This window comes from Elaeis guineensis, chromosome 16 (assembly GCF_000442705.2).
Source record: "Elaeis guineensis isolate ETL-2024a chromosome 16, EG11, whole genome shotgun sequence".
NCBI classification, from domain to species: Eukaryota; Viridiplantae; Streptophyta; class Magnoliopsida; order Arecales; family Arecaceae; genus Elaeis; species Elaeis guineensis.
In genome coordinates, this window is record NC_026008.2 from 42,903,748 (window position 1) to 42,914,740 (window position 10,993).

At 34.3% G+C, this 10,993-nt stretch overlaps 1 protein-coding gene across 1 annotated transcript; it reads left to right on the forward strand.

The window, feature by feature from the left end:
- The first annotated feature begins 4,586 nt into the window (after positions 1–4,586).
- Positions 4,587–7,560, forward strand: LOC105059220 (transcription factor LAF1-like). Its single transcript, XM_010942452.4, has 3 exons — positions 4,587–4,873; positions 5,541–5,670; positions 6,669–7,560. Exons 1-3 carry the CDS (start codon positions 4,738–4,740, stop codon positions 7,279–7,281), a joined length of 879 nt encoding a protein of 292 aa, XP_010940754.1. The 5' UTR covers positions 4,587–4,737; the 3' UTR covers positions 7,282–7,560.
- Positions 7,561–10,993: the final 3,433 nt, after the last annotated feature.

The window sequence follows — 10,993 nt, forward strand, 5'->3', positions numbered from 1 at the left end:
GGGCCCACACCACTAGCGAGATAGGAAACCCCAGCGGCGGCTTCAGTAGCACACCAGCGATGGGGGCAGGCAAAGGGAGGACCGAGGCACCAACGGGCGGAGGCATGGTGGAAGACGAGTGGTAGGGAAGGGTAAGAAGGAGGGCAGAAGGTTTGAAGCAAAAAAAAAGTGCTACCTTAGAAAAAAATAAAAACATGATGGACAATGGCTTGAAAAAAAATAAACACGTAGTTATGGTATTCCCACCCTGCTACAAAGTATAAGTGTGGTATTCTGACCTCGCCATAGAGTATAAATATAGTATTCCAGTCCGATCATAGGATATAAATATGATCATGGTTAAAGGCTAATGAGTTGAATGAAATTTATTTTGAATCAAATTTTTGGATATGATTGATTTTCGAAATCCGATATATATTATGTATATGAATATTTGAAAGATATCGACGTAACTGAGTTCGTGTTTTAAAAATAAATTTAATTATGTTTATGCATTGTTTATGGATAAACTGTGTTTTGATAATTGTAACTCATATTATTACATGAATTATTTAGTCAAAATAATCATTACTTACTAGGTTGTTTAGCTATTACTTTTATTTTATTATTTTTACAGATTCAAAAAATTAGCTTGATTTGAGAATTTGATTTGGGAGAGTGAACTAAAGGTAGATATTGATATTATTATTTTAAATTAGGATCTATTGAGATTTGATTCGAGATTATAGAATTTTATTTTGTAAGATATTTGATTTAGTTATTTGAAATAAAGTTGAATATTAATTTTGTTCCATTATTGTCTTATGATATCGTGATAAGATGTCTTTCATGCTTATAGAAAGAGTTCTCTATGAGTATGCTGCGGTTGTTGTGACTCTTGGCTCGCGATCTTGGGTTGGAGACGTGACAGTAGCGGACGAAAGTTGATGCATCTGCTTTAATATATATATATATCATGATTACAATTTGATGACCAAGCAGGAATCTTTAAGTAATTTTTTGCAGTCATGTGATGCTTGTAAATTAAGAACTTAAAAATGATTTAAGGTTCATTCAGGAGCTTCTACGTAATTTTTCATCCAAACCGGCCTTAATCCTTTCATGAGCAAGGAATGCGGGGATTTATTTCTCACCGTGCATCTCATACTTCTCCATCTTCTTCATTTTTTATTCAATGATCTGGTTGATATTAAAATCCAATCTCCCATAAATTAGAGATGTCAATGGCTTAGTAATTAGAGTAGGTTTTTCAATAAATTTGACCCTGACCTATTCTATGTACAAAATAAATGCATAACACATGCATTTGTAAGGTAGGTATGTGATATCTATTGCTGCCTGGTTGTAATAGCACACACACAGTGGGTTCAATGGTCAAATATTGACCAGGTCATATCATGCTGATTATTCAAAATGCTAGCTGGTTGGGTTCGGGTAGAGCCCGACCTCACCCGAACCCAACCTGTTAAAACTTTACAGCCTATGTAGATAAGTGATTCTCGAAGATTTGTGGTTGAAATTATGGCCAGAGTTGATAATGGCAAGAGTCTAGATGATCACTGGACTGGGGGGGGTAATGTGACAAAGAGAGTTTTTGTGGAGCTGCTTGCACCACTAGCTGAAAGGTTTTCAGCAAACTTTTTGTATCCTATGATCCACCATAAAAGTTGTTTAAGGCCAGTCATAACCTTTCTAATGATGAACTCTGCCTCTAAGTTATACTTCATAGCAGCAGTTCAGAAAAATAAGTAATTAATCATCATGGAGAGGCTTTAGCAAACAACTGTTCTGGAAGTTTTTTTTTTTCTATTTTTGACAAAAGCTATTCAAGGAGTTGCCTCTAGATCTAGGTACATTAGTTGATTACATCACGACCGACATCTAGCTGCATTCAAATGACAGTGCATTCGTATCGTCAGCAATCAATATTGCCTCAGTTTATTGCTGCATGCGGTGTCTTAACCATCATCGTGTTTACTGTTCTATAAATAAAAGAAGTAATCAAGTCTTGAGTTCCAAAAGTCACACATTGCTATCTTGATGACCTGTCAGGCATTGACTTGTATTTAAATCAGCCTTATATAAATTAAACAGGCACAGTGCATGCTGAACTAATATGACTTCTAAAGTACATGATTTTTATTCACTTCAAGTCAAAACCTTCTCATTTGTTCATTACCAACCATAATGATCAATTTTTCCAATAATATTAACAAAGACCTTTGTGGTTTCTTAGTTCATAAGTTATAAGTTTAAGATGAAAAGTTCTTGATGAGCAGCAAGAAGGAAAAATGACCAAAGATTTATGATGAACCGAATATCTTTAAACATAAAGTACTACAACGAGCCATAAATTTGTCAATTATTAAAACACAGGAATTAGTTGACAGCTGAAGATGCATATTTTGTTTAGGATTAGGTATATCCGTGTTTGTCCACAAGCACTTGGCATTACTTCTGAGAAATGAGCCATTAATTAATTTATCAGTTATTAATACAAAGGAATTAGTTGACAACGAAAAGATACGTATTTTGTTAAGGATTCGGTATATCCTTGTTTGTCCACTGGCACTTGGCATTTCTTCTGAGAAGTACAGTGGCAAGCACTTGGTATTTAAGTAGAAACAAATTCATATAAAGACATAAAAGCATCATAAACATTAATGGTTTTATTCATTATTGATTGACTTTACTCCTATATTCTCCTGCCAAGCAGTCTAGTTTAATTAAAATACTTGAATAAGGTTCCTCTTCGTTATTTTGAAATGATATTTGTGGTTGTCCAACTAAGGACGCTATTTTTCTGAACCTGGTGGAATTCCTATTCTATTAAGACCGAATTGATGATTAAGAAATAAAAAGTCCACAAAAGAAAATAAGAATAACATATACAATTGAACAAATAAATATCCAACGATATTCAAGTACAGGTTGGCCTGCTTATTATAAGGAGCGATGTGATCCCCAAGCTCTGCTAAAATCTCTCTCTCTCTCTCTCTCTCAAAACCTCATGACTCACAAGTTTTTATTCAAAATGGAAGAAGGATATGTTGTTTACAATGCAGATCATGCGTTGCTCATTAAGTAATAATATCTCTCCATCAAGTGCAAGAAAATCCTAATCAGTTGCCAGAAATGAAGCACAGCTCCACAAACTCAAGTCATTCCTGAGAGAGGGCATTAATTCTACCAGGCAATAAATATGACAAATAAACAGTTGCTGCACTTGAAACAAGTTATATCGAAACAATTTAAATTGTATTAATTTCATTCCCTCTATAGAATGTTCTCAGCTTGGTTGTTTTCTTTGTTCTCTAATTTCTCTAGTTTAAAAAGAAAATGTACCAATGAAAAAAATAATTACACAGAAAAAGAAGAGGTTAACTATATTCACCTGTTTATATGGATATACTTTATTGACAATAGAGAAATTGCCTATTGTTCTCTAAATCAAATTCAGGTGTTCTATAATAAGATCTCAACTTGCACCAAGTGTATTGATACATAATTCAAGTTGGTGAATTACGAAGTAGACTAATGTAGTGCTTAAAACATGCACAAGCACCGTCTGTCATTGATTAAAAAATCAGTTTCATCATATGCCCAAAAACACAGTTGGATCTCATTTCATGCGTGCGTTCAATCCCTCTTTCACTGGCTGAGTTGTTAGTCTCCAAACTCCAGTAATTTCTCACCACCAATATTATCTTGTTAAGAAATTTCACCCTCCTTGTACAGCAGCGCATCCTGAACTCATAATCCAGTCTCCAGCAACTGGGACACAAGCTCAGCTTTTTTCAGTTTTTTGTAAGTTGAACTGAGAATCTCCATGGATCTTTCTCAAAGTAAGGACCTTTTTCCCCTTCTATCATTTCAAGTGTGAATTGTCATCTGTTACTCCTCTAAATGAAATATGGATTGAAGTAGACTTTGTGATTATAGCACGAGGCAAAAGAAAAATAAGAAGTCCATGGAGATTAGTTGGAATCCAAAGTTTAATACAGAGAACAGCAAATAAGGGATGAAGTTGACATAAAAAAAACTTTAATATATGTTTTTGTCAGTCTTCTTAATTTATAAACCATTTTGTAGAGGATCATGGCAGTGTTTATTCCATTGGTCCCCCTTTCCTTTTTTACTTTTTCTAAAAAAAGGATTGTTAGTACCGACGATGGGAAGAATGACAGAAATGCTAGAAAAGCATCAGGAAACCAATGGCTTCTACTCCATTTCTATACTTGAATTTTAAAGCCTAAATGTGCCAGGTACCCCACAATGATTGACGAAGAATTGTCAAAACGTTCTTAATGGCCAAATCTCTGATCTTATTAGATGAACAGCTCATGCTTTAAATCCTTTGAGGAATCTTTCGCTCCAGCTTCACCAGAAGGTGCGGTCTCACCTTGATTAGAACATAGGATTCCTGAGGTAAAGCATTATATATTGATAAATATAATTTTAATTTAAGAGACATAGAGCATACCTTTTGAGAAGTGAGCTGCAGAAACCAATGCCGACATTGTCAGACGCTTACAAATGTTTATTTATCTCTTTAGTTCCAGATGCTTATTATATTGGTTTCTCTATGAGCAAAACAAAACAAACTAGTACTAATCACCCTTTAAAATACCAAGCTTCTTTGTCATCCAACCATCTCACAGGCCAGAACTGAGTTTTCAGTTGTTGCTTGATCCCTGACAACTCCAGCCGGTGTCCTGCGAACATTGCCGGCCAAAAATGGGTTGCAGGAGCTGTGAGAAGCCAAAGGTAAACTATAGGAAAGGGTTGTGGTCACCTGAAGAAGATCAAAAACTGAGGGACTACATCCTTGAGCATGGGCACAGCTGCTGGAGTGCAGTTCCTGTCAAAGCTGGTGAGTACCTGCATTAAAGAAGAACTCTTAAATTCATGCAACCAATCATCTAAATTTACCTACTTTGTTCCTGCCAAAATTAAGATGCTATTTAATCTAATTTTCCTCAAGAGTGCACATCACTATCAACTTTTGGATTTTGTGGTTCGGCCTTTAGAACTGATTATCGAAGGCCAATGCAAAATCTGGAGCTGTATATCCTTTGACTACTCCTCAAATCATGTAGCACTCATTACTTTGTGCTTTTGTTGTTTGGGAAGCCCCATTGTACATCATCATCTTCTTGTCTCTTTTCTTGTACCTTCGTATTTGGAGACCCCTAACCTATGCATCAAGTCATCAAAAATTGGACTATTTAAATAACATGAAATTTAAGGATCATGAGATTTCTTATTCATCTGGACTAGCTCACTGAATATCTCTAAATTAGCCTAAGATACTTAGTCTGCCGGGCATTCTAGCCTGCCAACCAGAATGATGTTCTACTGTCGTTCAGATTATTCTTTAAAGTTTCAGGAGCTAGAATTAACTGATAGAGCACGGACATAAGCCACATTTAATCATGCATGTATATCAACATTGTCCTGTATAAAAATAGTTTTTTCTTCTTTTTACCAATTATTCTGTTTACACATTTATCTCTATTACCACTAATCTTCTTTAACAGGCTTGCAACGGAATGGAAAGAGCTGCAGATTGAGGTGGATCAATTACTTAAGGCCTGGATTGAAGCGGGGAATTTTCTCTCAAGAGGAGGAGGAAATAGTCATCAACCTTCAGGCCAGATTGGGCAACAAGTAAGCATTTGCAATGGTATCTTAGTTGATATTTGGGTAAAACCTGCAAGCCAAGTAATGAAAATTTGAATATTCAATAAATAAGAATTAATTTCTTGCCAAAATATATGCTGTTTCAAAGAATGTACATGAAGTGTTTATGGTACAGAGGTCCAATTGAGATCATTAGCTTTTTAAGTTGGGGCATCTGACATCAATCCATAACCTGTTATCTAATGATTGAAACACCGCTAATGTTGGGTGGCTCAAAATGATTAGCAACATCAGAAGAGAATGGACCCAAAAATAATTAGATAAAAATTTTACTGCCCAATATATTAAACAAGTAAATCTAAAACCGTCCACTATTGGCATTGAACGTCTGAAAGGTAGGGTTTTATATGAATAATTAATGCATAAGTTTTCAAAGACTATTTGTTCACAAAGTTGACTTCACAAAACCTTCCTATCAAATTAATAAAAAAGAGAACTAAAGAAGTTGAGAGAAAAACTTAGATTGGCATATTTACCTATATTTAATATGTAATTAAGGTAAAGAATCACATCTGGATTTCTACTTAACTTTTGTTGCAAATACGAGACTTGAGCAGCTCTGTAATATAGGCTGTGATATGCAGGTCTCATATGTGGCATGTGATGATCAGCTGAAGACCGTCCATTTCCTGTCACAACCTAGAAGAGCATTCTTTTTTACATCATTCCATTCTCTTAAGATCATTGTTTTCTGAAAAGAAAAGAAGAATATGATTTTTTTTTCCCCCACAAAAGAGTTGCCCATGCTAAGTCCTTAAACCCTATTGGTGTGGTGATGAATGTCACAAGTCGACTTCTGCATTGATTTCATGAACTTTTAGTTCTAATTATGTGGTTTCAACGACTTTTAATTATGTGGTTTCATTTAAAAAAGGAAAAGTAAAAAAAAAAATAATGAACAAAAGAATTTGCATTGTGATTCTTTGGACTGTCTGCAAACTAATCTGAGGTATTTATCAATTCAGGTGGTCACAGATAGCAATGCATCTGCCTGGAAGAACAGATAACGAAGTGAAGAATTATTGGAATTCCTATTTAAAGAAGAAAGTCATAAAAGCTCAAGGATCACATCCTCATGGCTCTGCAACAAAATCGCTGGAGCTAACCAATAAAAACCTATTAAATCACAAAGAGACCAATAACCAAATTCCAAGTTCTCAATCCCTGGAGCCCCCTGAATTGTCTACGGCAGATTCAGGCCTATCCTTGAAGCATAGCATGGAATTTGGCTCCTTCAAAGGGACAACCCACCATCACTTGCCTAAGGTTTTATTTGCCGATTGGCTCTCTGTCGACCAAGTCATTGAGCAGGGTTCAGGAAGCTTCGGTGGTGCAGCCAGCACTCCATGGAACTCCAACAACTCCAACGTTGATGAGGTCCTTAGGCCAGGGTCTTCGGAAGTTATTGGACAGTCTAACAGTGACTTTCTCAGTGGATTTGGAGATACCGGCATTTATGATGAGCTTCAAGCACAATTTGAACCTGTTGGTCAGATTCCAGGAGATGCTTTCTTTGATCTTTTCACCATGGGGAAAATTCCGGGTAGTCTTGGCATGAACCATGATGCAATATTTTGATCCATCAGTGCTATGTACCTATTAGTTTCTGGACCCTTGTTGTTGGATTTTTGTGTGAATTAATGTTCCACTCTTCTGCTTCACAAGGTGTACTATTGGAAGAAGTTTCTCACTAAGATACAAGAATAAGATCATCATGGCCTTTTTTAGTGTGATAGGGTCCATGGTTGGCAGGTCATATCCCATCTATTCCATGTACCTGTTGTGTAAACGTCATCGTCGTCGTCTTCTTCTTCTTCTTCTCCTTCTTCCTTGACGTCGATTCCTGGACCTCCTCCATTATCTTGTACTGAACATAGCCTTGGATTTTTATAATTGTTACATCCTTTCCTTAGATCCATGAGACATGTGCTTAAGAAAAATACATTCGCCTGCTCCACTTTATAGAAAAATGAAACCGTATATAAGTGAAAATACTCAGGGTCTAAGTACAAGGGTTCTTACGCGGGTGTTGTCTGGGCTCTGGATTCACTCTAAGATGGTTTCTTTTGTGCAAATGGCCCCTTACTACCATTCATCCTGCTTTTCTAATATAACAATGGTGGGAAAAAAAAAATCAAATTCATGAAAATCCAACTTGATCAGTACATGAATATCCCAACGCGTGCTATAAGGAGAATATAAAGAATAGTAAATATTGGGGGACTTAGTCCTACATCAGCTGTGAGTCAGGAGTACTCTGTCGAGATCCTTCTTCACTCAAAAAATATTTTTTTGAGTTCAAATCCAAAAAAAAAAAAATCGTGAGACCTGACAGTCGAAGGTATGAGTCGAACCCGACATATAAGCCGTATAGCCTTCCGATAGGCCGAGGGTGTATAAGCAGCGATATGCCATCCGTTTGTATGAGCTCGGAGTCCCCCCGTCTACAATAGTAAATAAGGGAAAAATGATTAGAACATTCCATTCTGCACTAAAACAAAAGATAACGGATTTTAAGATCACAATAATGGATTTTAAGATCACAATGCAACTAACTTGCATTCTTGAGAAATTCCAAATACCTTCAACACATAAACATTTACAAATTTGTATTGTAGGGATAGAGGCAACAAACTGAAGAAACATACAAATGCATGTGCTCTAATTGAAAGGTTAAAAAGAATCCGAATTTTTAGCAGCCGGGAAATAATCAAGAGAACGATGAGTCCAAAACTCAGAGCGCCTGAGACGGTGATGTTGGTGAAACCCTAGCTATGGCGAAAAGAAGAAGACTAGGAGTAAATGTAAAGAAAAATAGTTCGCAAGCCCCTCGGTAGACGATTATTTATCTCCTAGGGACTAATTTTCAAGTTCTTCAGTAAGGCTGCAGATATAGAGAAAATTACTACTTAGTCCATGACAGTACATTAAATTTTTTCGAAGTCCCCAAACAGCCGGATTTACGGGTGGCTCTTGGCTGCGTGCTGCGGAGTAGCTTCAACCATTTGGTCGGAGAACTCATTTTTTAACTCCATTTTGAGCTCACGAAGTATTCAAAATGGACTCTCCCTGGATAGAACTAGGTTTGAATGGTCAATGACGGAAAACCAAACAGGTCACTAAACTATGTGAGATCACGTTTCCCATGTACTGTTTTCTTTTCTCTGTGGGTCCACTTTGGCATTAAACATTCATATGGTCTGTTTATGCACCATCTATCTTCACCATTATGTACATATGCATGGAATTTCCTGGAGAAACTACGTATGGATTCCCACATGTGACTTTCTATGCAGGTTTTTAAGTACTAGTAGAGAATTTATGCATGCATCTATATGTGAGGTATAGCTTAATGTATCATTGTGTCTTTCTGCATCCATGTGGCTCCATTTGATGCGGATTTCAAGCATGTACATCCATAGTATTTTTCTATGATGATTCATTTATGCGTAAAAACTCTATGATGATTTGCATGAAATCTTTGCATTGATGCAATACCCTTAAAATAACTCACTGACCATTTGCTACTGGCATTGTGGCAGCCCCAGGGTCATTGCCCTCCATTAGCTCCTCTGTTGACCTCAGCATTGGTGTCAAGTGGGTTGGTGGTGAGATTGAAATGGATTGGATAAAGATATATCCTTATTTGTATAAATGTTTCTCAACAAATATAAAGATAAATATGAATATTAAATAGATACAAGTACTAGTATTTATATTTATTCAAACTGGATGTGCATGCAAATTGGATATTAAATGTCTTTGCATTTATTTTGAACAAATATGAATATATATCAGATATTATTTATATTCAATTTTTCCATCATTGTACAAGTATAAGTTGGATATTTTTAGATACAAACTAAATTCTTTAGCAAAACTCCATGAATAAAAAAATAATAATATTCGCTATATAATTATAATGGATGGAAATAAAATCCATTATGCAAATTGTACACAATATATAGGTAATTAAAGATCTAAAGCATAGTTATCAAATTAGAGTGAAAACTGACTTAATCAAGGATATGGATCTCTAGTTTGATTAGATTTATATTAAAATATTTAAATTTTAAAAATTAATATAAAATATTAATTATTTTTGCATGTAATGTCATTATTTTTTTTAATTATAGTATAAATAAAATTAAATAGTGGCGAGAGAATATTAAGAGAATTCAGAGAAAGAGAGAGAGAGAATCTTTTCCTCTTTGAAACTCCTATTTTGAAGTTTAACTAAGATTTTTCTCTTCACCGGTGGCAAGGATCACTTATATGTTCATAGAGAGCACATAAAAAAAATTATATATTAATATGAAAATAAAAAAGTTATTAATATTTTTAAATAATTTAGTAATAAAATTTTTAAAATATCATAAAGAATGAAATTAAGTATATTTATTTTTACCAAAAAGAAAATATTTTTTAATAAAAGTAATGATTAAAATACGAACATTTAATAACCTGAATACATGCTCAAATATTTTTATAAGAAACAACAATTAAAAATAATATACATCAAATGATTACTTAATTAGTTGAATATAAAAGAAGAGGGCTTTATATATAAAAAAAAAATTATTGAATGGTCAGAATATATGTAAATAAGTAAAATAGATCATATATATATATATATATATATATCTAAAGTGAGAATGCATGTTGTGGCTTGGAGGTTGTTTGATGAGCTAGGAGGTCAAAGACCTTAATGTTGAAGTTTGGAGGTTGAGGGTTTATCATGCAAACTAGATGGCTGGTTTCAATTTAAGATTCTACAATTTATTTTAAGAGAAAGTCTTCGTGCACTGTATGTGGTGTAATAAAATTGATGTGGAGCATATCACCCAACCACATTGAAGCATATAAACATTGAAGCACGTAACCACTGCTTTCCAACGTACATTTAATAGCATATTTAATATTCATAATTTTATTTTTTTATTTAAAATTTTGAATGATAAAAATATTCCTCATATTTTAAAAAAATTATGGTATCTTGCGGCCATATTATGATATCCTGTTGTCAAATTATGACTTTCTACACATAGAAAATCATAATTTTTTTTCAGAAGTCATAAAGGAGGGAAAGATATTTTCGTTATTTAAAATTTATTAAATTTTTAAATGATGAAAATATTCTTTCCTTCTTTATGACATCTTGTGGTAAAATTATGAATAGTAAGTCATAAATTGACTACAGGATGTTATAATATAGTCATACGATGTCATAATTTTTTTTATAAAAAAAAAATATTTTTATTATTTGAAATTTTAAATGAAAAAATAGAAT